This window comes from Embiotoca jacksoni, unplaced genomic scaffold (assembly GCF_022577435.1).
Source record: "Embiotoca jacksoni isolate LCO1_2020_lvr unplaced genomic scaffold, fEmbJac1.0.p SCAF_18, whole genome shotgun sequence".
NCBI lineage: Eukaryota > Metazoa > Chordata > Actinopteri > Embiotocidae > Embiotoca > Embiotoca jacksoni.
Genome location: NW_027185318.1, coordinates 7,765,370 through 7,792,458, shown reverse-complemented (window position 1 = coordinate 7,792,458; position 27,089 = coordinate 7,765,370). Strand labels below are relative to the sequence as shown.

At 41.0% G+C, this 27,089-nt stretch overlaps 1 protein-coding gene across 4 annotated transcripts in view; it reads left to right on the top strand.

Moving 5' to 3' along the window:
- The first annotated feature begins 4,564 nt into the window (after positions 1-4,564).
- The window catches only part of cdin1 (CDAN1 interacting nuclease 1), a 54,569-nt gene continuing 32,044 nt past the window's right edge, over positions 4,565-27,089 (top strand). Inside the window, exons 1-6 of one of the 4 annotated variants that reach the window (XM_069152495.1) lie at positions 4,565-4,750; positions 5,024-5,143; positions 15,236-15,281; positions 16,295-16,359; positions 17,223-17,283; positions 20,409-20,481. In XM_069152495.1, coding sequence (XP_069008596.1) covers positions 5,043-5,143; positions 15,236-15,281; positions 16,295-16,359; positions 17,223-17,283; positions 20,409-20,481 — 346 coding nt within the window. In that variant the 5' untranslated portion in view covers positions 4,565-4,750; positions 5,024-5,042. Of the gene's footprint in view, positions 4,751-4,774; positions 4,845-5,019; positions 5,144-15,235; positions 15,282-15,880; positions 15,916-16,294; positions 16,360-17,222; positions 17,284-20,408; positions 20,482-27,089 lie in introns of those variants that run through there. The other 3 variants (XM_069152493.1, XM_069152494.1, XM_069152496.1) reach the window with 3 other exon arrangements.

Below are 27,089 nucleotides of genomic sequence, written 5' to 3'. Positions count from 1 at the left end.
AGTATAATTAGTCCTAACTAAAATAAAAAATAAAAAGTTGGGCAGACAGGGAGAGGGTGGGAGGGAAGGGTTGGGTAATGAGAAGAGAATGTTTTTTCCCCTCTTCCTCTGTCATACTGTTATTGGGTTATCCTTGATTGACGCAGCGTTAACGGCCTGGCCAAATCGAGGCAGATCCAGCAACCTAGGCCGAACGGCAGCATGTGCAGCCACCTCGGTCATGCAAATTGCACCCGGGCAACCCGTTGACTATGATTAATGAGCTTGGGCTGCAGCCTTTGTTTCCGCATGCAGCCGTTTAGAGTGAAATACAATCCCAAAATATTATCAATCCCCTATTAATCCAGTAAATTTGCTCACATTGCACATGTTGTTTTGAGCAATTTACAGCCAAATGTGTGCTTGTGTGTTTGCACATGCGTGTGTGTGTGTGTGTGTGTGTGTGTGTGTGTGTGTGTGTGTGTGTGTGTGTGTGTGTGTGTGTGGGTGAGCACAATTGCATTTAATTACATGTCCTCTAATTAAATTCATTAAAGGATAATAAAATAAATGGAAGAAACAGCCTTGAAAGCTGGGGTGAAACACATGTGTCTTGTCCTCCGTGATGTAAAATATGGATGTGGTATTTTCAGAGGCAGTCATGCTGTACGGGGGGAACGTATGAATCCGATACCTTGCTAATACTACAGGCATTTCCTGGTTATGGTTTGCCTCATGTTTAAACTGTGATTTTTAGAGCTGGGATCTCAGACTCCCTGAAGATCGGAGAGCAGTTCTGTGGTACAGAGGAGTGAAGTCACAGACTTATGGAAAAAAAAAAAAAAAAAAAAAAAATGACAGTAACACTGACGTCTAGTGTAACAAAATGCTCTCTGTATGTTGAGCAATATCGCAGGAATTGGTAAGGAGGGACTAATGTGCAAGACATGGGAGGGCTTGCAATTTCCTTAAAGTGTGTTGAGTTAAGGAAATTACACAGCCTCACAAATCTTAAATTCATCGACTGAAGATAGTGTTGATAAAAAAAACAATTTCTCACGCACGCATTTTCTTCCCCTCCACAGCCACACACTTTCCTTCTGCTGCGAGCAAAATGTAAATGTTTTCCAGGCATTAAGGTATATAAGTGCCATTAGTGACACAGTGCTTAGCACTACAATGGTGCGCCAAGAGCAGTGGAGCAGAGATCAGTGCAGCGTCTCCTGGATATCAGAGGGAGACATCCTTTGTAAATTCATCTCCCACTGTGAGCAGGCTTCACAGCTGGTTAACGGCACTGGGTGTACCACTGCCCTGTTTACACGCAGCCTCCAAAGCACTCATCTTTCCCCCTGCATCCTTCCCCTGAATCCCCTCCATCGCCTCACTCTCGCCGTCAGCTCTCATCACAGCCCACTGTGGCTCTCACAGTCATCAAAGATGCATACAGACACAAACTTACTCGATGCAGGAGTGTGCGCACACACCAAAGTGCATACACGCACATGAGTAGACACCTACACAGCAAAACCTCTGATCCCCCAGCTTTTGGAGCCATTACAGTACACAGCCTTCCAACCCCTTCTCTGATTTTTTATCTTTTTATACCATCACATTACACTGATCCTTTTATACCTATTACACACACGGCTCCCCACCAAAACCCCTGATCCTCTGATACCTAGATGAGTAAACTGCTCCTCCTGCCCCTGACCTCAGCCCTTTGTAGCAATCAGACCAGACTTCCTCAGAGGGCCCGATCTTATCTGGCCATACCAATCCCACTACACAGCTCCCTTTTGTAGCGACCGCAGCGCGCTGAGCCCTTTCAGACCGAAGGACTGTGCCGGTGAGCGCACAGCCCGAGACCTCAGCTCATCTCAGACATCATCCTACACTGCCCAACAACAATGAGCTCTATTTTCTGACACACCACAGGTCAGATAGAGCTCACCAATGTACTGTTCACCCACAATGGAGGAAACCAAAAAAATGTTGGTCTCTATCATCTAGAATTATTTAATATCGTCATGCAGGCTTGCAGAATGAGAATGACATTTTGAGTTTAGATTTTAGCTTATTTTAAAGTAATTTATTTGTGTTGATTATTATTTTTGTTTTATTGTTGCCTAATTAAAAACAGAACAGAAAACAGACTGAAAAATAAGAATAGGACTCTCCTTCATCAGCCTCTGAAGAGAAAACATTAAAGTGAAAATCTATTAGGGACTGAGGTTTAGCACTGTTCAGAGACTAATTACACAATGATGCCATTGTAAAATTATATGGATCTCATGGGATGTATGAGAAATTAGGTCTTAAAGAATTAGTCCTATCGTCAGAAATCAACACTTCAGCCAGAAGCAATATTATTCAGAGAGAAGTAAATGCATTTGTAACTATTTGATATCACATTGAAAGACAAGCAGTTCAGACTTATAGATGACACATCTGTGGGCAGGGCAAATGGTTGTTTTAAATATAACATTATTCTTGAATGTTTTACTCATCTAAAAAAAGAGTATTTTTTTTCTGACATTACTCTGCAGTGTATTTCTATCATTCATTAAAATATTTTTGCTGCAGTCATTTGACGCCTTACCTTCACTGGTGAGGTGAAAGGTGTGGATGATTCAGGGGGCACATGGCTGGGGATGGTCCACAACACTTCCTGTAGGTTTTAGAGGAGTCACAGTCAGTGATGGAAGAAGTAAAAGTACCAATAGTGTAAAAATACTCCTAAAATCCTACTTAAGTAAAAAAAATACATGAGTATTATTTGCAAAATGTATTCAAAGTATTAAAGTTAAAGTAGTGGTTTGGTTCCTTTGAGTGATATATTGACATCATTAGATTACTGATAGTGAATCATCAGTGTGTGAGAGCAGCATGTTACTGTTGTAGCTGCTGCAGGTGGAGCTAGTTTGAACTACTTTATGTACAGTTTTGCATCCAGGATCAGCAGATAAATGCGAGGGGTCATCAGATTATTACTGGGAGAAAAAAGAAGAAGAAGAAAAAGAAGTTCTGATACAAAAATCTTCTTTCAATTTTTGCACTTTTTCTCTAATCTTTGATTTTTGGTAAGATATTGGCTCATTTATTCATATTTAACCACGTGACAAGTTTTGAAGGGAAAAAAAAAAACACTATTTGGTAGGTGTTCACAATTTCTACACATCTGAAATGTGACCCTGATAACATGCTGCTTTATGTAAGACGTCACAAGCTAAAAAGGTTGGAGATTTCTGGTTTAATCTTAAATCTAAAATGTTGGGTTTTTTTTATTATTATTTTCCAGTGAGTCAAGTTATGAACTAAAGCTAATGGAGTAAAAAGGACAGTTTTTTTTCCCACTGAAATGTGGCAGTTTGGAGGACTAAAGTCACATAGAATGATAATACTGAAGTACATGTACCTCAAAATTGTACTTAAGTACAGTACTTGAGTGAATGCTCTTAGTTACTTATTCACACTGTCAGGGAGCAGAATTCCTACTAACGCCACTGAACCGCAGACACAGTTTAACTTCAATCACTACACTTCAGGTGGACTTATAGCCAGTATAAGATACTGTGTTTTGGAAGTGTAATGATGACATTTCATTTTCTTTTTTCTTTTTTCTTTTTTTAAATTGGCTCAATTATTTTGATTTCTTGTAGCCTACACTAAGAATGAAATTTAAGATTATAAATATTGTTTGTTTTAAATTTCTGTCTGAAGCTTGTGCTTTCTATCTGGCTGGGTATCATTATCATTTATTATTGTAAGTCGCTTTGGATAAAAGCGTCGGCTAAATAAAATGTAATGTAATGTAATGTATTAAATCCAGATGGAAATGTTGTGGTGTAGTTATTGTGCGATTCCTGCGAGAGAACAGTGTCTGCCGAGGCGGGCTATTTCCAAAGACAGCAAGTTGTTTCTGCTCTCATCCTTCATGAATGCAACAATTATCACAACCACAATTATTGAGTTTGGTCAAGAGTACTTGACGTCTGAGGTCAGCCGTGAAACAAACTTAACTCAAACAGAAACACAGGAGGTCGTTTCATCACGCCCCAACTCAACTCACTCAACTCATGGTGCTGAGTGACATAAGCTAAAAGACATAAAATGAACTATAAAAACACAGTAGAATCACTGTGAAAACCACTGACACTAACACTGTTGGCCACGTAACATCCGTGGTATTTAGGGCACACAAAAAAACCCACGAAACATCAACTCGGAGCATTCTGGGAGAATCCCATCGTCTGCCACGACACACTATACTATCCTTAAAAAAACTGCTCAACGTTTCACAGTGTTGGTTAAATTGTAATTCAAATAGGGAAAGGTGCTCCCTCCTCTCACCCTCTCTCCCTCTCACCGTGTCACTCCGTCACTCCCCTCCCCTTCAAACATTTCACCCGACCGCACAGTTCACGTGTTTCACAGGTTGTTGTTGTTGTTGTTTTTTTTCCTGCACTGTTTGTACAAGTAAATGCCTGCTGAGTGAAACGGGAGCCCGGTGCGTCTTGCCTTCCCGATACCTACTTCTTGTTTACATCGCTGGCAGCTGATCGCAATCCAGAGATTATCGCCGAGAAACAGAGCAACATGTATCAATTTGACACTGCCCTCGCGCTTAACAAATAGCCAATCGTCTGTCGGCATACTCAGCTCGTGGATGACTCGACCAATCAGCGCGGTGTTCACACAAACGTCTCCTCTTTAACTTCCTAGCGGGAAGCACCTATCGGAAACTGTCCCGAAGCGGAAGGAATCAAAGGTAAACAAGTCGATTTTACACGTTAGTTATTGTTGCTCTGGAGCGTGTTGTGTGAAACGGGCATGCGGTAAATCATCGACGATTGCAACAAAAGGTTGTTGTTGTTTTTTTATTTCGTGATCGGTGTGTCGGGTTAGCCAAAGCTCAGTGTTGTTAGCAGTGCAGGTAGTCAGCAGCTGTTTTTGACAGCTGGCAGTCACCTGACACGTTGTTTACCTGGGGAAATCAGGTCTTTGCAGGATCCCAACTCTCCATCCCTTTTCTTACAGATAGATACAGCAGATACTCAACGATGAGACTGTCCCGAGCTGAATATAAAGAGATAGCGAGGTGGACTGAACATCTGAGACCTACCCGGCAGTGTATGAAGCTGCTGAAGGATAGATTTCCAAAGTAAGTGGTTATACACTGGACTGCTTTTATTTTATGAACTTCCTTGTGTGTATGTTAATGTCTGACAAAGGTTGACAACACTAAACTGCTGTTTATGATCAGATTACAAGATTGGATTCGATTTTAGGAAAGGAGAGCACATTCAGGTAAATCCAGTGATGACCTAATCATCTAACTTCAACCCCATCATTTAGATACCTGCCAACATTTAGGTTTCAAAATATGTTTTTTTTTTTTTTTTTTCAGGGGTAGAGAGGTGGATCATACAGATTTTGGATTCTTCTTATAGTGTCTGTCCTTCACATCTGGTTGCGTTTCTCTTACTCTGTGCTCACATAAACTGTATTCAAATTCAGCCGGATTCCCAATAAAGCTATTCCTATTTACATAATTTGATGTTTCTGTTGTCAGACAACAGGATGGGTATGACATGGTGACTGAAACGCGACCCATTAAGATGACGTGTTAACCAGCGGTCACTTCCAAAGTGCTGCTCAGCACTGCTAAACTTCTGATTTTATAAACTGTGACATCATCTGACAAAATAAACTTCAAACATAATTTAAAGCCAACGGCTGTTGGGTATATTTACATGTTGAATGATCACTCGGAGATAAAGTTAGAAGCAACAGAATATTTTTCTCACAGCAAACCACTTATAAGTGCCTGCCTTTGCACAGTGGCTACACACATGCTGTTTGAATCGGGTTGTGGGTTTCCAGGTGGCAGTGACATTTAGGTTAATTATGGATCTATGTAAGATGGTAAAGTTTGAGGGCCATGCAAATTATGAGTTTCTCAGGAAAAACAACAAAATGAGAAGGTGCTGGTAGATGTGTTTAAAATACAGGAAACCCCTGGAAAATATCAGTGTTGGCGAGTATGCATTTATTCCCATCTAATTTTTATCTTCTACATTTATAATCCCCTTTAATTAACTTGTTATGATCACTAATTAATTCCACGCAGGTTTTTGTACTGGCTTCCACCAGAGCATTAGCCAGTGTTTTGCCATGCAGCGCCTGCACATCCAGAAATCGAAGAAAGAGGTTAATGGTTGTGTTTGCCTTTCTCCTTGACACTGAGGGTCCTCACTTTATTGAATGTAACATGTGTAATCCCCCAAGGCCACCAGGACACCGTGGCTGATCCCGTCGAGGTCACTTACAAAGTCGCATGTATTTGGAGCTTCCTACTTCTATTGTGCCCTAATCACCAATCTAGAAGAAGGTATCAGGTCCCCAAAGGGGATGCAGTGGAGCTTCTGCTCGCCTTTGTTCTCACTGTCAGCATTTTACAGAATATGTCATGCGTATAAAGTGCATCCAATATCCTTCATGTGTAGGCACCAACATAAGGAGGTCCTTCTCATGTTTATTTTAATATTTATTTTTCCTTTTGGTTTCCTAATCCAAACTGTCTTTAACTAAAGAGTGCAAATGCTAGCTTTTTTTGCAAAGTAGTACTGGTGGGTGTAATAATTAAAGGAAAACATTGGATAGTTTTCATTCCAATAATTCTGCACGATCTCTCTCTCCCAGAGGTGCCTGCTCTTTTGTTTAGTCTTGCTGGTTATTGTTATTATTTCGTTCACCATAACCAATCTTGGGGAGGCCCATGCTCTTTAAAATCCCTGAGTCTCGTCACTGGGCCTGACAGACAGGCACGGCAGCAGTGTTTTCACAGCCTGCGAAATTATTCTGGTTGTCCAATCAGCTGAGCTGGGCTCTGGAGGGTTAGTGATTGGACTGGCAGGAAATCAGGCTCTTAAGACATAACATATCGACTAGGCCATCCATCATCTCTTAGCATGCGCTCAGGCACAGCAGTCAGCCACCCCCGCCCCACACCCCTCCTGTCCCCTTGGACTGTGTGGGAGCCCTGCCACTGCGTAAATATTGGCCAGGCTGGGGCTGGCAGGGGTGGAGTTGGAGGGGGGTTAGGGGTTTGTTGTGGACAAGCCTGCGCTGAAGGGATGGGCAAAAGAATGGTGCTGTCACAATAGTCTGGGAGATAGTAAAGACAGGTAGCTGGATATCAACTCCGTTTGCATTGTGATTTCCAAACGATGCAAAAAAATGCTGATTGAACTTTAGATTTAGGAAATGGATGCTGGTAGTATTAAGTTGTAATTAGGGTTGAACTGTCATTAAATATTGTCTGTTACTGACTCTAAGTCAAATCATAAAGCACATGAGGGTACTGTGATTTCCTTTGACAAAATCTGTTATAACTAAATGAATGTTTGAGCAACTTGTAGGTAATACTAAAAAGTGTTTTGTATGTGCACTTGTGTGGTGCTAAATGCCGATGGAACACATAAATGCATTTCAACATGATACTGAATGTGCAATTTTTCATGTCGTGTGATACTAATATCATACATTCTTTTTATTAGTAAGCTGGTATAGATTGTAACTATATTGGGAATTTTTTTTTTGCTATTCCTAAAATTTCTAGTTTTTTCCATATTTGAAATAAGAGCCTTAGTATGCATTTAGATGAATAAAATTGACCCATTTATATAAAAAAAAATATGTATATATACAATAAACTGAATGTATATAATAAACATAACTTCTTCAGATGAATTTAATGACATAAAATTTGGAAATTGAAAATATTTATATCGAGCAATAGGAATAACCATTATCTTCAAGTGTCTAAATGCTGTATGAAGTTCAAAATCATTTCATAGTCATTGCTTTTGATTAGGGGACTTAAATGGGAGGAGATTTAAACTTTAAACAAAATGATTGTTATAGGCCATTTCAAGGTAATTTCCACGGACGGTCTGTCAGTCTTTTGGTTGTTCTATGAAAAGGGTTAGTGGGAGGAGAGAGGGAGGGTCCTATGGACAGATAGAAAGAGAGAGATTGCGATGTGGAGTCCCTCATCTGTAACGGCTGCATAACACAGATGTTGGGAGTCATCTGTCAGCCTGGCCTCTCTTGCTGGGCCGGAGCTGCTCTGGGGGGAAAAGAATTGGACACGGTGCTGTCACTTTTTACCCCCACTCACAATGGAGGGACATGCAAATATCAACCCCCATTCTTGCCCTATCTTCCTTGCCCTCCTCTTAGCCAGTCGTGGTGTCCTGTCTCGTATCTGGACTGTGGCTAGGCAGCGAGGGGGGGTGGGAGGGCTCATCGCAGGCTGGTGCGGGGAAAAATGTGACATCAGTCCCATCAGGTCCTTCTCTTGCCACATATTAGAATTGGAAATGATGGGCTGCTCTCAGAGGCCTTGCCTGACTTCCCCTGGGTCTAGAGGGGACCCCAGTCCTTCCACCGTTTGTCCCCAGAGAGAGTCGGTGCAAAGAGGGCAAGATAAAGAGGGAGGGAATGTGAAAGTCCTCTGTGTCCTTCTGTGCTATATTATGAATGAATTTGGATGTAATGATCACCCCCCCTTCTCTCTTTAAAATGCCATTCAGCTCACTCCTCATATGGCTTTCACAGTCATGAAAGTAGGAGGGAGAGCAGAAAAAAGGGCAGATGCCTCTGTTTTGGAAAATGCTTAAACAGTAAAGTGTGAAGCTCCCCTCCCCTCTAAACACAGCCAGTTCCTCTCTCTCTTTTATTCTCTCTCTCTCTCTCTCTCTCTCTCTCACACACACACAGCTCCCTGGTGAGGAGTCCCTGAACGTTTTTCGAATCGGGCCCTAATGTGCCGTTTTCATCAGCACTGAGGCGGGCTGCAATATGGTGCCGGAGCTCGCTCTGGGAATATGAATGTTGATTAAGCATGCGTTCAGCCTTTTGAAATTCTGAAGAAGTGTCAGAATAATGGATGTTGAGCAAATGTCAAGCATTTGTTAATTTCTCTGTTATTTGGGGTTTATCTAGCATGATCTTTGGAAGGAAAGCGCGGGGCAGGGTTGTTGTGGCATGTGCCATTGATATGGTGATTTCTTGGTACTTTGTTTTTGATGGTAATATCTCAGCTTGGGATGTAGCTCAGGGACTTGCTCATTGATTATTTATTGTGGCTGTAGTGTTTACCTCTTTGCTTAAATGCTGGTTAAACTTAAGGATTTGGTAACTGGCACAATGCAATAAACTGGCAAACTCTTTATATATTTAGTTTAACGTCACACCTCAGGGATGCAACAAGACTTTTTTTTTTTTATTTTTTTTTTTTTATTACACCTTTTATCATTCCTTCATGTCGGCTTGTCTTTACAGCATCAGGCAATTATTATTATTGTTATTATTATTATTATTATTATTATTATTATTATTATTATTATTATTATTGTTGTTCCCAACTTTTTCAGGACTCATTTGCATTTGACCAAGATGGTTTTAAAAGGTAAACATGGTTTTAAAAGGCAACATCCTTATAAACTGAGGAGGCCCTTAAGCATACTGCACACTCAAAAATAATTGCCAACATTTAAAATGTATTAAAGCCTTGGATTAAAAGATTGTTTCTCGATTTAACTGTGATTTCCACTGTAGTCTCCGTGGATTCAACTGAGTTGTTCTGCTGCAGTTCATGTGAAGGTAGAATTCCACGGCTATTTTGTTGGCTGGAAGTGGCAATGACATTACCCAGAGACCGATCAAGTGCGGAGCCTGTGGGGGCAGCCCCGGCGGCTTCCAGCGCACACGGCCTCACACTTCTGGCTGCCCATATTGAACAAAACACAAACTGGCAGTTGGGGCTTAGGGGTGCAACCCTTGAAGGCTGAGAGGCTGGCAGACTAATTCCACAGCTTTATGTGGTTAGATGAGCATTGGAAGGGTGAAGGGATGAATGAAGTGTAAGCAGAGAGGAGAGAGGTAGAAAGAAGAGACGCTGTGCTGAGTTTACAACTTCATGTCAGGCTAAGGAGTTCATGAATAATAGATGCAATCAATTACTTGATTAGGAAGCACAAGAATGACTACTTCCTCCTCATATTGTAGGGACAATGTCCAAGCACACTGTATAGATTGTAAAGCCTGTTTGGCTCATTGGACTAAAATCACTGAGGTAAGCAGCTCGTCGCTCAGTGTGGCTTGTTGCGATTATACGGGACACTAACTCGAATGTTAAAAACTATGGTTCTTGGATTGTTAGACAGATTAAGATGTGAATAATAATCGAGTCAAATTCCAAATATAAGTTATTGTTTAAGACCAATATATATCTGCTGTACTTTTAGTATCAAAGTCCGTGTTGTACCTCAACCCCAAAGCCTTGTATACTCTGAGGAAAACCAACAGCATGGAGTACCACAGTTCAGCTGGAAAGCTACAGTAGAGTCTCTTGCCTGAGGTTTTCTTTGCATACTAGGATCAATTGCAGGAGAAGAATGAAACAAATTGCCCAGAATGGTACAAGTTCCCCAGCCACGCTTGGGGGGAGTAGGCAATTGGTCAGTGTAATGTGTTTTTTTTGCCAGACCAGTGGACGCTTGCCACTTGACGGATAACTTGGACCTCGTTCTCAGTTCTCTGTGAGAGTTTGCAGAGGCAGCGATGACAGTAATTACACTGTAACAACACGGCATAATAGTTATAACATGTTTTACCACGGACAGAGTCGCAAAGATCCCCAGCTTTCAGGTGGAATCACAATTAGGGTGGTGATTTTGGGGACTTTCTCGCTCTTTTTACCACCGCTGCATAACAGTTCTGACATCTCAGGGCACCTCAGCAGACAGAAATTTTAAAGATTGTAATAAAGTGAAGAGGGCTGGGTGTAGGGATCATATTTTTCATCTATTAAGACTGCAGTGAGATGCCCTGTTGTGCCTCTGCTGGAGCCATTTTTGTCCATAGTCCCCTGCGGGCTCTAGTTTCTATGGCCCTCTGCGGAGAGCTGGTGAGTGGGGGTTGCTATCAGTGGATAGTACTCTGAGTCAGACTTTTTGTTAAACCTTCCTTAAGTTGTGTAAAAAAAAATCTTAAAAATATAATGGAACTGTTCATTAAAAATATACAAAGAATAAACAATTTCTACAGCCTTGTATTTTTTTTTTTTACAGTTTTGTATTGATTGTACTAGAAAAAGGTCTTTATAGTTGCTTTGCAGAACAAAAAGTAAAACTAATATGAACTGTAAACACGTGAACTCATTGTGCAAGTATTTGTTTGAAGCATCACGACACACTGAGATGTGTGTTTGTTTCTAAGTCATGTCAAAATATATCACATTTATACATTAATGCATAAAGATTTTTTTTTACACATTAGTTTTGCTGCTGATGACGGTGGGCTTAACTGGGAAACAGATGTTAGCATTTTGCCTATCAGCATGTGTAATTAGCAGCATTTGCATACCCAGTGTTTTAGCCCACATTCAGCTGTTTTTCACTTTATAAAATATTGATCTATAGGAAAGTAAATGCTTGATGTATTATTGTCAGCACTCTTGCTTGAATTAGGTCCTAAAGATGTCAAATAAATCCTAAAATATGCTTAGAAAGCATTCGCTAATATATCCAGTAATATAGGTGTGGATTGCAGGAGAATGTGGGATTTAAGCGAATTTTGTCCCACTTTGTAAGAGTGAATCATTTCATCCGTGTCATTCCCTTCTGAAAATTGTTTCATTGCCATTAGTTAAAATATGTGCTCTGCCTCAATTAGCCAGTTCCATGCCCCGAAGAGTCGCACCATACAACACTCTCTGCATGCAGATCCACCAAATGCTAAGTACTGTCACAGCATATGATACCAATGCCATTAGCCAGGTGGCTTTCATTACCCAAATTACAGCTATTGTTTATAATTAATTATTTGTAAATAGGAAGATTCTGAATATAATTGATAGCTTGAATTTCCCCCTATCTCCTATTAATTAGGTTGATGGGAATTTCAAGGCTTTTCGTGATTTTGTTCCCCCCCCCCCCCCCCCTCTGTATGTTTAAATCACTGATACACTATGAATGCACAAGAACGCAATTCAACACTCCAACTTTAATTTGTCAGATTCACAACCAGTGGATATCCTATAGTTTAATAGAGCCTGAAGCACTGACCAGACAGCCATACCAGCACAGTGACAAAGTGAAAGTCCCTAATTGTTTTTAATTTAATCTGCTACTTTACTATTTTGGGTGCCAGTGCATATTAATGCTCTGTCTTGTGTTGTAAGGAAGGGTAATTAGGTTGAGAGTGAATGATTCCCAAACCACTCTTCTGTCTCCCAACCGTCTGTTTCCCCATGTTCTAAATTATATCCGAGAGGGAGGATTTTTATTTTTTTCTCCTCACATAAAGGTCAGTGTCAGGATGAGCTGCAGTGTCGCAGATTCTTTTTCAAAGGAGTTTTTTGTGTTCTTTGGTGTATGCTAACACATTTTTTTTTAAGTAAGTAGGACAGGGATTAATGAACTCAAATAGTAACTGTGACATGTATTAAAAACAATAGATTTTGTTTCTTACAGATACACTCAGGGCTCAGGACTTCTCAACTTCTGTCATAGCTGGAACTGTTTAGGATTTACTCTGAGAGGAAATTTACAGTCTGACAATTTCAGACAAATTACATTCATGTAATCTATTCTTAGTCAATTTCAGTTATAACCTTATCACCGTCAAACAGCTAAATATCAGACAAGGTCGACAATCTTGTCACTTAATATCTTTTCTTTACTTTCTCGTACATAATGCTTCACACAGGAACCTTCAGCTGTGCTTCTAATGTGCACAAATCAGAATGAAATGCTAATCATTAGCTTTGTTTAAGACTAAAAAACAGAGGGAAAGGAATCTGGTTTTGGAATTGTTATAAAATTGAGGTTTTTTGCATCAGATTATTTATTTTTATAACCACTAACATAGATCAGAGTCCCTTGAATGTTGGTATTAAGAGGTGGATGGATTACAGTAAAATTGAAATTTTCCTGCTCAGCAGGCAGATCACGTCCTCATTGTACGACTACAATTGGCTACATATTTAACATGAAGTGAGCATACTGTGCCCCGGAGAGCACAGGTTGGATATACATTAATGTAAAGCCTGCAATAACTTACTGTTAATGTCTGTTAAATGAAAAAGGGGCATTAAAACTCAACAGACTCTATAAAATGGAGACAACTCTTGGTTTTAATCCAGGTATCAGCACTCACCTCATTGTGTTTCTCGCATTTTTTTTTTTTTATTCAAATCTCTCAACATTTAGTCTTGTTTTGGTACTTTTGGTTCTTTTCAGCAGTTGCAGCTCTCTTTGTCCAGTTTTGATGTCAGCAATATCTGTTATAGGCAAAAAAGGAAAACAAAAGTCCCCAAAGTTCTTAGTGTTTTTGAAACAGATATGTTTTCATAGATATTAAGAGCAGTTTATGTCCCTTTAAAGTTAACAGGGTATAGATTTAGCAATTAAGCAGTAATCATGCTCATTATAGAAAGTAATCCATTTAAAACCTAACAGATGTCTGTTCCGACAGGGGGATCGCGATGGTCCCTTGCCAACAATAAGGCTGTAATGTTGTTGAAATGCTCAGGTGCAAGGTTGAAGTGTGGAAGAAATTTTTTTCCCTCCCTTAAGTGTCCACATGTTGACAGTTGACCATTTAATGGCCCACTTAATTGCAGTGGCCCCTTCATCCCCAAGCATCATTGTAAATTAATGCTGAGGTGGCAGTGTGTTTTTCTGAGCCCCCCCCCCCCCTGTCTTCTCCTTTACTTCAAACATTTGTTGCCTCTTTTTTGAAACTGTGAACTTTGTGTTTGACGAGACTCATCTGTGTGATGGGTCAAGACCCGGAGAGCTAGTGGAGAATTAGCTGTACTCCACCCAGAGCAGTAAAACCCAAGATGACATCTTTCGGTGGGGTAAGTCATTATACTGCTAAACTATTCCGGTGGTTAAGATGCTTTTATGAAGAAATGGTCACAGACGGAAACTCCAGGCAGAAATCGATGCTCAAGATCCTTGTGGCTTTGTCTACACGTCACATGGTTGTTTCACGGTTCACAGTGATTGATGTTGAAGGTTGTGGAGACTCAATATTTTAATGCAGATTGGAAGCTTCAGCTTCTCTTGAGTATTTACATACCGTTCTCAGGTGACTTGTAATGAAAAGTCCATTAAATTTAACAATCAAGTCTACTGAAAGCAGTATGTGGAGACACAAAACCATGTGAGACCATCGCAGAGCAGTTTGTGTGTGTGTGTGTGTGTGTGTGTGTGTGTGTGTGTGTGTGTGTGTGTGTGTGTGTGTGTGTTTAGGTGCGTGCATTTGTTGGGTGGAGGTATGCACCATCCAATTAGAATAATATCTGTCATGCATTTAAATGTCTTAAATTCAAAGGATGCAGTGGGGGTTGGGGAGGGATGTCGAAGGGGGCTACGAGTCCCTGTTGGAGCTGCCTGTTTTCCAGGTTCTCCTCTCTGCCAGGTGTTTGACATTGACTGGCGCTGGAGATGAATGTAGCTTATGGCAACCCATGGAATTGACCGACTCCTGGGAGTCACAGCTTCATGCAGGGAAAGTTTCCATTTTCAAAGCCCATCAGTTGCAGTGGGAGGGCTCCCAGATCGGCCCATATGCCATCACTGACGGTGAAGAAGGAAAACTTTCTGGTGTGCGTGCATTGCAACAGCAGTCACACAAATAAATACAGACACTCCCTGTGGTCATCCACTTCGCACAGAGACCGAACCAGGGAGCGTAATTGCCAATGAATGCCATGTTTCCTGTGGCAATTGGTCTTGAACCCTGTCAATTATTTGCTTGAATTCATTAATTTCTTTCCAATTTAGGTTGGCTGTGATTGAGTGCTCCCACCTTTGTGTAGTTTTACAACAGCAGAAACTGCACTTAAATTAAAAACCGTTAAGCTTTCAGCGCGTATAGTGGTGAGATGGAGGATCCAAGATGCTACATATAAATGTCTGAAAAAAAAAAAAAGAACAGGCTATAGTTTTCTCATCTCTCACACCACACACAACCTCCCCCTTTCTTCTACCCCCACGCCATCGTGGCAGGAATCCTTTGTCAGAGGTGTTCATCTGGAACAACTTTGCCACACTTGTTTTCATGTTCTTTTAGATTACAGGGCAGCTGGCCCCAGCTTTGAAGCTCCCCTCTCCCTTTGTCTCTGTGCAATGCACTCTGGTAATTAACTTTGTCCTTCTTTTATTTGTTCCAGTCACTCGCAGTCCACTCTTCTGAGCATCTTCTCCCTGGAGTACCAGGTTAGAAGTTTTCTTCCTTTGTGAGCCCTGACAGGTGCCTAATTGAATGATGAATGTCCCTTTATTTCTTTGTAATTGAACTGCCAGCTTTCTGATTGGTTTGGAGGATGCCCCCCCCCCCCCGATACCCTCCCGTTTATTTCACCCTCCACCTCCACCCCCTCCTCTCCCTCACGTTCACGTTGAGGGCCTTTGCCTGCCTGAGCCTCAGTGGATGTCTGCCAAGCCTTCCCATCCATCTGTCTAATAACATCTAGCCCCTGCTTATTTGGTGGACCTATAATAAATTATGCTAAACCATTATTATTCTGACAATAATAATTTCCCCATGTAGTGCGGCTGCGTGTGCTAAATGTTTGCTGACTCGCACTGTCACTGCTGCTTTCCACGGCTGACAGCGGATGATGATAAATGGCCGCTGCCGCCAGTGGCAGAAGGCAGCACAGGCAGAAAATGGAGTCATTTATCATCCCACTGACAGGTGTCACTCACACTGCCTGTCTCTGTGGAATTACATTTTTTTTTGTGTAGTAGTTTTTAAATAAGTTGTTTTTAACCAATACTCTTCCTCTTTTATCCTATGTCCTCCTCCCTCTCAGCGAGGATGGCAATTGAATTGCATGGAAATGTCAGGGTGAGGAATGTGAAACAATGTCACTGTTTGATCGAAAAAGGGGGAAATGAATACAAGGTTTGAGCGAGGGAGGTCGAGGGGGGATGGTGGGCTTGAACAAGGTTGCCTTGGCACACTTTGACCCCCAGCAAACTTATTGAAATGAAATTACTGTGACCCAGCATCTCTTGCACCGGTTCATGTAGAATAGAACACGGAGGAGCCAAGGAGGAACAAGTCTGCATTGTAGTCAGGTGGACTAGAGATGGAAAGCGCTTCACTCTTATAAATAATATTATATATTTTATTGAAGTGATGTATCCATCTATGTAAATATTATTAATAATATTTAATAATATCATTATTATTATTATTATTGCTGATATTCTCTTTGTGATAGAAACGGACCAAAAGGACAATTTCAAGACACCATTCCCGAGATGTTATTGAAAGTCACTACCAAAGGTACTGTATTACTTTGTATTATATTATTGTATTTCTCTTCCCTTTTCAGAGCACTCTCTGTTTATCTTCCTCTCATCACTATTATTGTTTTTTTGTTTTTTTCTTCTTTTCTTCATCTGTTCCCCACTCTTGTATACTCTCTTTGTCTTCCCCATTCTCCTGACTGAGGAAGAGACTTGCACAGGTCAAATGAGAGTAGGTGGGCCACCATGACAGTTATAATCTCCTCCAAACAAATCACCACCCTCAGGATTCGTTCCAGACCTCCACTTGCACCTGCTAAGCTAAAGCTCTGTTTTCCGCGGCAAACTGAGAGCAGACAAATAAATAAATAAGCAGCCACTGGACATTTGCCTTACACAGGCTTATGATGGGATGATTACCAGTAATTCAATGAGTACGGCTGAATTAAGAAAAGAAAAAGAGAGAAAAAAAACAGGCTGTACGGGGAAAAACCTCTTTGCATATTGCAATTAGCCTTTATCTAGCTTATTAGGCCATTGTTCTGGGGAAAATAAGGCTGGATAATGCACTTCTAATCCACTTACACCAGCAAACCTCAGAGATGATCTGGGTAAGATCTGAGGGGAGTTGCAGTTTTAGCTGGCGAGGGAAAAAAGGCTTTTTGGGCGGCAGGGGTTAACTAACTATCATATGCTCGTCTGGCTTCAAGGAAATTTGAAGCCCTTCAAGCAGTGCTGTTTTAACCGCACTGAGCCTGCCATATGCCACCCAGGGCAAAGTCATCAGGGACATTAGCATGTCTTGGCTAGCCTGGTCGAGCCCCCTCTACCCTTCTGTCTGCTTTTGTGAGCTGTTTTTGTTTTTTTTCACTGCTGTTGTTGTTCTTTGTTATAATGAAGGTATCTAAGTGAAGCCAAGGCACATCCCACTGCTCCTGTCCTGCTGCATTTGGCCAATGAGGTAACGGCACAACACTTTGTTTTCTCTCTCTTTTTTTTTCTTGCATTAAAAACAACTCTGACATTTTTCTATAAATAAATAGATAGGAGTTGGCGGCAGTTTTTGATTTTTCTCCCTTGTCTGTTAGTCATTATCAAAATTGGTAAAATGGTCTCCTCTATTATCAATTATTTAATGTAATTAGCTCTGGGCTCCATTAAGCAGATGTGAAAATACTTTTTTCTGTTTTATTATGCAATTTTCTAAAATTGCAGCTCAGGCAGACTTGACACAAACTGCGGACAGGTGAGGACGAGGTCATCGGTTAATTCCTCTCTTCATCACTTCATCACTTATTTACTTTAGGAGGTCAAAGTAGGATTTGTACTCTGGTCGATGTAGTAGCAAATGTATACATACAACTTAAATCCAACTTCTTCAGTGGTACAAAACTCAAATAGTAAGTGGTAGATATTTGTGTGCTTTCAATAAAATAGCATGTTACTTAAGGCATTTAAATTAGCCACATGATCAAGTTTCTGCAATGCACATTCGTGAGAATAAAACTACTCAGTGGACACCAGCGTTAATCATTAAATTATTACTTCCATACATACCAAAGACTCCTTCAACAATTCCTACATAATGAACAAAATGCAGGAAAAGCAGCTAATGTCGTCAAATTACTGTTGACTTGATGTAGCACATTTTAGATGATTACACTATTTCTTACTTCCTGTTTACGGTTTAGCCAGATACTGAATTTCTTGCCTTTATTTATTTGTAATTTGAATACATTGTTGATTTTTCATTTTCCTTTTTAATGATTAGAATAGACAGTGTAACCTTTTTGAACATTTGAATGCCCATTTAAATTTTGATTGGTTCTTACACGAGGCAATAAGGTTCGAGGGTTTCTTAATCTAAAATCAGTGGTTCAAATCAGAGGTACCTCAATGCTAACTGCCATTATTCATTTTCCATTTAATTGACGGATGATTTTTTTTTCTTTCACAAAAGTATTAAATTCAGCACAGAGATAACTGTCTATGAACCATTTAACTGTCATTTTAATATGCTACTTAACATTTAAACCAAGCACTCATGGCCTCCTAGACTGCTAATTGATGTAGTTTCATCCCTTTATGAGACAATATATCTCCAACAGTGGAAAATGATTAACAATGATGAAAACTGTTCATGGATATTTTTTCCCCCAGAAGAAGTCCATGAAGGAGGGTTTTAAACTCAACATTCTTTGTGTTTTGCATGCTTTATCGGGAGCTTAATGCAAAGGTTACTTAAACATACAGGCTTTAAGAACAGGTGCAGTTATTCAGCACTTCATGTGACACCCATTAGCTTTAGGGGCTCATAAAACCAGAGTTTTCCTTAACAATAATTATTTTCAGCAAGAATTCAAGGCTCTGTGAATCTTAGTCACACGTTAAACTCATGAAGTGCTGCAGTCTGACTTGAGAAGGAAGATGGAGTCATGATTAATATGAAAATTAGGGAGATGCAAGTACCTGAACTAATCAGGTGGTCCTTATTCAGGCTGGGCCAGGCTTGGTAATGTTGCCATTTTTCATGTGTCAACTCAGATGCAGGTTACCAGGCATCTGATGCTCTCTTGTTATCTGAAGGTGTGAATGGAGAGGAGGCCAATAAGCACGGAGAGAAAGGATGGAGAGGAGAAAGAGAGAGAAAATTAGACGAATTAGAGGAAAGAAGGCTAGTGTAGCTGCAGGCTAAAAATGCTAAGTCTGAAATGATATCAGAGGTCCTAATGAAGATATAAACTCTGCGCTCACCCCTTAATTATTATAGACATGTTTAGCCTTTTGCACAAGCTGCCGTCTTAGTGCAATATTATGGAGATGTTAACAAATACGACTGTGGGTAAAAAGACATTGTTTAGACAGAAGCGTCTCTGCTCCCAGCGTTACCAGGAAGCATCAGAGAAAAGATGAAACACTCCATTCTCACTGCGAGCTGAGGGCAAATTCACTTTTGGTCCCCAATTATGCTAACAAGAGGAAAAATGATCTTTGGCTGGAAGATTGTTGTTTCATAACGAGCTGGCTAGGAAGGGCAAAGTCTTCAAGCGATGCTTTAATTCCCTCTCTACTGAGGAGGCTTTGAAATTTAGTCATTTAATGCATCTTCTTATTTGCAGCGTATATGTTTTTTTTAAATAAAGGTCAAATGCAATGCTTGAGAAAATACCTGCAAAGCTAATACATGTGTCCATACATGTATGATACCTGTTAATTTGATTATAAAAAAATAATTGCTTCATTGGGCCGGCCTTAACAACAGCTGGTGGGTTTTCTGGGTGTACCATTATAATCATTATAATGATAAAATTGTTTATAATGCGTGGGAGTGCATTGTGCTGAAAAGATTGTGGTCAGGTTGACACCTTCAGCATCAATCATTAGTGCTCTCTTACCTGTCAGGGCTTCTCCCTGCACTCAAACAAAAAACATCGCTCACCTCTCAAAGTGTCTTCAAACAGTGCTACAGCCATAGGTTCTATATCTCCCTATTAAGGACTGCATTCTCATAGTCCCTCAGGTGTGTCCTATTGGTTCCTGCAGTTTTGCCTTGGTGATCAGTCTATGATTAAAGCTCTCCACTGTCTCTCGCCTGGGCACAGTGTGTGCTGCTTTTTCTTACAAGATGAGAGACTTTGGGTTGCCTGTTTGACAGAGGCGAAGGCAATTCAGTCAGGTAGCTCGGCTGCGTAATAGGCGATCTCTTGTTCCTGTGGGAAAGGTTATTGCAAGGCGAGGCTTTCAAAGACCAATTTGCACGGGGATTTTCAAAAGTTGGGTCAAGGTTTGAAAATGCAGTAATATAATTTAAAGTCATTACGACCATTATTATCCATGTGACATCAGCCAAAGGTAGACTGGCTGCGTAATTTCAGTGCTGTAATTCTTCGGCTCTTTGAAAAATGTTTGCACTTCAGGCTGGATCCGTGGGATTTAGTCCGAAGGTTTGTAAATGGAGCAATTCTCCAGATAGGAATAACAATTCCACCGTACCTACGTTTTAAAGCAGTATTTACTCCCCATTGACACCATGGCTTGTTTTTATTAAGGCTAATTCTCCCTTTTTGTTGTTTAATCTGTGTAAAGGTGGATCTATCTCCTGCACTGATGGCCCGTATCATCCTGGACAGGTTCCTTCAAGGCCTGGACGGTGAAATGCGTGAGTAACACTTTTTCCATTCCTCGCTCTGTCCTCTCTATCATTCTCCCCATCAGGCTTAATTGTGGCACTTTGTCTTTTGAATCCCTTTCAGTTTGAGTCCCAATTCCAGTCGAGCCGCTGTATTTTCAGCCTGTCCAACCCTAATGAAAGACAGACTTAGACACATTTAGTAGAAACTGCATCCTAGGGCACATGACTGGCAATTAAGTAGTAGGAGGACCACCCACCTCTCAACTGCAGTGTGGATCAATGCTAGCTCACCTCATCAGTGTTATTTATAACGCCCCTGATTTCGTCCCTCCTTCATCCCCCGATGCATCCATCTATCGCCTGCCTTCTCCTCTTCTCTCATCCCCTTCTCCGTCTCTGTGCCTATCTGGAGTCTGCTGAGGAAATTGACTTGAGGAAAACTGTGGCAGAAAAAGCAAACCATTCCTAGGTAGTGCTGATGGACACATTGCTTGAGAACAAAATTCCAGACGCAAATATTTTTGTTGAACGTGTCAGAGACATTTTCCAGAAATTGTGAGAATTATTGTCCATGTGATTCTGGTTTGTGTCTTTTTACTTTCTCCTGGCTAGAAATGTCTTGCATCATCTTCTACAAATCTTTTTTACTTTTGTACTCACACTTTTTTTGGATGTGATATTTGTTAATTCATACTAAACCGCTTTCTGGGACACTCGCTCTGAGACTCCCACTACCATATATACACACGCGGGTCTATCCTGAGGATTGTGCATGTGTGTCTGTGCAGTAGTCAGTGCTTTGAGAGTGAATCGCATGATGTCAAAAAGACGTGCTTCCAATTTAATCAAGAAAGAGATTAAAGTGGATGTGTGTTATTTTCAACTTCGCCACAGCACAGCCATTTGTCAAAGTCAAAGATGTGATTGCTTTGGACCCACTGTTATCCACTGCCTGTCAAAATACTAGTCTGAGCAGCTTGTAGAACAGGGCATTCATCCAGGAGGAGCACTCTGTCTCAGATAATAGCACACAGCATCCGTCCATCTCCATACAGTAAAAACATGCTTTATTATTACTCAGAATAGATTTGTAGCAGATGAAACTTCCTGGATGATCGTTGTTTAATTTCACCCGTGTTGTAACCATGCAATATCTCACATTTTTGTCAATGTTTTTTGTAGAAAGCGATTTCACAGAGACTCAATGGTTTTTACAGGATAATCTTGAATCCAAATCACCCTAAATAAGTACACGTATGATGTGATTTAGATCCGATTGTTGCCTGCAATATGAATATGAAACGTTTTCAAATGTTGATGTCATTATACTGTAGCTACCTCTCAACTGTTGCCTGCAGTAAAGTCAGCGGCTGTGAGGGTGACTTATGTTTTGACAGAGCAATCTCCCCATGACCTGCCCAGGCTGTGCACATGAATTGCTATCCACATGGGCTGTGCGGTCAACTCATCGAATCTCCCTGTGTGTATATTAGACTCCAGTAATGTGTTTCCACTATGAAACAATGCAAGGATAATTGTCTTTGCTGGCAATTAGCTAACAGGTTGGTTCAGTGCTATTGGCAGGCAAATCTGTCATGCCCCCCTGCAGCCCCAGACTGCGCTCCAGTGTGCATGTGTGTGTATTTGTGTGTTTTAGTCGGACTCCAGAGGGAGGGCAGGCAGGCGCACTGCAAAGATCAATAGACTTCTATATAAGGGACATTACCCCCAACTGGGTGAGTGGCTTGCCTTTGCCTAGCGCCATAGTTTTTTTTATTCCCCATTCTCTTTCCCCATGCATTTAAGAGACACAGGAATGGGGCCTCTGGGACTATAGAATATATGTACAATCACTAGCGCTGGATCAATACAGAGTTTTAAATTGTTTTCTGTACCTTCCTTGTGTTGTTTTGCTCGCCTGTTGTGTTGCCTCCCCCCCCCGCCCCCCACACACACACACACACCTCCTCCTCACTAGCAACACACACCACCACACCTCAACATGACGACACAGCCAACAAGCTGCTTCCCCCGGCTCCTTTGCTGCAAAAGTATTGGAGAGAGCATCAGTCAAGCAGAATGAAAGACTATCTGGTGGCGCTCGTAAATGAATCAATATATTCAAAGCAGTTTTATCGGGTATTGAATATGATATCAACATCCATAATGCTCCTTGCCTCATGAAAACAGACTGGGCAGCAGGAGAGGAAAGGTCACATGTGCACCCAGTCGAGACAGCCTCGGTGTATATGCTAGTGCTCCTTTAAGTTTTGTTTTTTTTACAAAAAAAAGTTAATGTTTTTTGGGGGGTTCATTAATATGTTTAAGTTTTGAATAAGTTGTTATAAGCCTAGTAAAAAAATAGAAAAATGTCAATCAAGAGGAATTTATCATTTCGTTTTATTCATTTATTTATCTATATATATTATATATATTAGAAAGTGAGAACCTCAAAATGCTTATGTTCATATCTTTAGATTTTGTTATACAAAAATTGTATATTCAAAAAAAAATATTATTTATCATACAATCTTTTTATTAGCACTGACTTCTTTTTTTTCTTTCGTACTGGACACTATGTTTAACTGTATGGAAGTATATGTAATCGCGATAAAGCTAAGAAGGAATTGAATTAATTTAAAACTGAAATACATTTTTAATTCAAGAATTATAGAAAGAAAAAAATGTAGGAAAGACCTCTAAATGTTGAACAAATGTTTGATGTTTTTACTGATCATTAAACATTAAATAATACATAGATATGAATAAAATGATTCAGTGAAGTTAGTAATCCCAAAAGCTGTACTATTAAAAAGTACATGTTCAAATTGTTTTAAAATTTTGGCATTGCTTGGGATGATGTTTGGACAGAACACATAAGGTATCTCAGCGTGCTGAGAATGATACAATGATGACATTACATAGTAAACTGCTGTATTGTCATTTTAATTCTGTGTCAGTAGATACCTCTTAGAAGTCACTATAGCAGACACACTGGGGGAGCTCATGCTCTTTCTTTTCCCCCTCCTGCTATCTCTTCATCTTTCTCTCTATTCCTCCTTTGACAGGAGTTGATGTGCCTCCAGATTTAGACATACTTTTTTGAGGAGGCAATTTTGCTAGCTATTTGACCTTTTCCATTTTCCCAAGGCCCAGCTCCAGATTAGATTGCTGCTCCATGTTTTGTAACTATGTGATTCGACCGCCTTTAAGATTTATTGTCACATTCCTTTACAGAATCCTTGTACGCAAGGTTATAAATGTCCGGTGTTTGATGTTAACACTGTGAGAATGTTAGTTTCTACTATGATCCTTAGGTTCCTTGACAGAATTCATAATAACTTCAATGTTTAACAGATAAAACATGTTGATAACTGAATATTGTCTTATGTTCCATCCAGTAAAATCTCAACTTAGAATCCGCCGATTGTTATAGTTCCTTCTCTCTTGTCTTCAAGTGCTCCTTACTTCTCTCCCTCACCTCTCCAGTGTAGAAGAGCTTGTGTGTGTGTGTGTGTGTGTGTGTGTGTGTGTGGGTGTGTGTGTGTGTGTGTGTGTGTGTGTATTCAGACTTTCTTTTCAAATAATGAGAGTAAGGGCACTTCATTAGCAAGAAGGGAGGTAGTAAGGAGGCCAAGACTGTGTGTGTGTGTGTGTGTGTGTGTGTGTGTGTGTGTGTGTGTGTGTGTGTGTGTGTGTGTGTGTGTGTGTGTGTGTGTGTGTGTGTGTGTGTGCGCGCGCGCGCAAGGGATGGGTGCGAGGGAGGTAAGCAGCACCGTGGCACTTCACTTGACAAGTATACTAATTACTCCTTTTCAGGAGAGGAGCTCCAGTCAGCCTCTGCCACAGTCTAATGGCCTGACCTGGGAAGCCTCTCTCCATAGCAGAGCCTCCCCAGATCTACTATTACTACAGCTACACACACACACACACACACACACACACACACACACACACACACACACACACACACACACACACACACACACACACACACACACACACAGAAATGCAGAGTCTCATCTCACCGCTATCAGGAAGAATCAGGTGGAAGCAGATCAGTTCTGCCCCAGTAACCTCTTCAGGGACTGGGCTCCTCCTGCACAGGAGATACCACCTCATATCATCAACTAGCACCTACACACCACCACAGATAGTTAAAAAAAAAAAAAAAAAAACACTTTTGTTTTTTTTCCCCTTTCCTATCGTCTTCCAACTCTCTCCCTCTTTCCCATCTTCTGCTTTTTTTTTTTTTTTTCCTTCAATGCAGGAGGATAAATTTAAAAGGAGTAAATTGGAAAATCAAATGAGGGCTTTAGGCAGCCGCAGAGATTTGCAGAGCTGTCGGCCAGTGTTGGAGAGCCTCATCCATCATGTCCCACAAGTAGTCAATTCCTCTAGTATCTGTAAATGTTTTCAGATATTAGCCAATTTATATGCTCCGAGATTCATCATGGAAAATCAGCTTTAGCGGCGCACATTATCAGGACCTGTCTCTCCCTTGCTCCATGAAGTTTGATGAACGAGTGCCCCTCCACAGCTCAATGGCTTGTGCATGGGGAGTGTTGCGGGGGGGGGGGGGGGGGGGGGGGAGTGTGTGGGCTTATAGAGGAAATGGGTAACTGTCCCCCCCACCCGTGGAAAAAAAAAACGGGTTTTTTAATTAATAAACAAACTTGCAGAGGAGCTCATCAGTGTCAGGGGCAATAACTATCGTCATCCGTTATTGTTTATTACGGTCCTCCCTCAACAAATGTTGCTATTTAATGAGGTTTCTCTACATTTTTTTGTGTTTGAGATAATGGCTTTTTCACCCTAGTGGAAAAAAGAAGAGTAGTTACAAATGACACAAGTAAGCAATCTGAAATCGAGCCAAGGTTATGTTGCCGCTACCTTGCTTTATATGGTTTATCTTGTTTTGGAGTTGCATATGAAAACAGGCTCGTGATTTGTTTACACTGGTTGTTTTCTTTTGCAAATCCCAATGGAGGCGTAGCGTTTTCACATCTATTATTCTCCTCCTCTCTGTTCTTTCTGTTCAGATGTTGACGGTGTGATATGGTGCCTTACTCAGAATTTATACCAACATGGGACAATTACAGTAAATTTGGTGAATGTTTACAAGGTGCAAAGTTGCGCTGCAGGGCTTTGTTCTCTGTGTCTGGTGTTCTTCAGATTGTGCTTTTTATTTTCCTGCACATGTTTTATGTGTGCGTCTGTGTGTGCCTTGAGTGTGTGTATTTAAAGAGCATGGCTTGTGTGTGTGTGTGTGTGTGTGTGTGTGTGTGTGTGTGTGTGTGTGTGTGTGTGTGTGTGTGTGTGTATGTGTGTGTGGCAGAGAGGCGCTCAGGGTGTCATAGAGGTGTGCTGCCGAGCAAGGCGGGGGCGTCTTTAATAAATGTATGCTGATGTTGGAGGCTGCAACGATGCGAAGGATGCAAGGGCCCTGTTGTTATTTACTGCTGTGTTTGTGCACAGCAGCGAATCCCGGGCCGGCAAATGGCATTACAGCCCGTGATGAATGAGCATTAGGGTAAACTCATTTTAAAAGCATCCTGATTTATTAGCAGCCTGGCCTTCCATTTTCATCAGGTCAATGCTTGGCTGAAATTCCACAATGTCAGCGCCAAGGTCACCTCTTTATGGCTATTTTTAACCCCATCGCTCAAAAGGAGCAGGAGAAAGGGATCCTATCACTTATTATGGCCATCTACCAAAAAAAAAAAATACCAAAAGGCTCGGGAGACACAGGAGAGAAAAGTCTATTCCTAGATGTGTGTGTTATGTGAGAGACCTAAATGTGGTGGTGGTCAACCTCCAATTACGAGCGCTGGTAAGACAAGAGCTTTAATGGCTAACGTTTGCCTTCGGGGAGGTTTATTACACGCTACTGTTTTGCAGAAGCAGCGTCAAATCTATAAAACGACCATTAGGAAGAGGGGAAAAATCAATCAAAATGCCATTAAAGTGGAATAAGTTGCCAATATTGCTGATGTGGTTGCGGGTCCTTTGATTTTCCTTCAGATTATTAGGCACAGTCGAGTAGTGACTTTGTTAAGGGAAACCAGTGTTGTTGGGGAGTAATATGTCTCCTGGCTTCATAAAGTTTGCTGCCTCATATTTCCCACTTTATTGATTATCCATTATCATTTGTCATGAGGTGTCCTAACTCAAGGGGAAAATATAACCCTCTTTCTTCACCGCCGCCTGCACTGCACGGGAGCATGGTATGGATCTGCGTGTGAAGGTACCAATCTCCAAGAAAAATGAGCAGAGAAATAAAGCACAGCCCTGTGCCTTGCAGCTCTAAGAGGGAGCGTGGGGTTATGGGGTGGGCTGGGGGGTGCATCATGGCTTGGGGAGACTGAAACAAAAAGCAGGTAAGAGAAGAAATTAAGAAAAACCTGTGGCGGAGAAAGATAGAGACAAAGACACAAGAGAAACAGAAGAGAGAAGGGCGTTCTGAATGAGCTTTTACTTCCTCCCTCCCTACTTTTTATATCATCATAAGGTAGATGAGGGATCATAGCACTGTTTGTCCTCTCTGTGATAGTTTTCTCAAGGAGTAATGCCAATGACAGAAGTCTATAGGGGAAGGTAGGATGGGAAAAATGTGCCTTCCTGTTAATGAAACC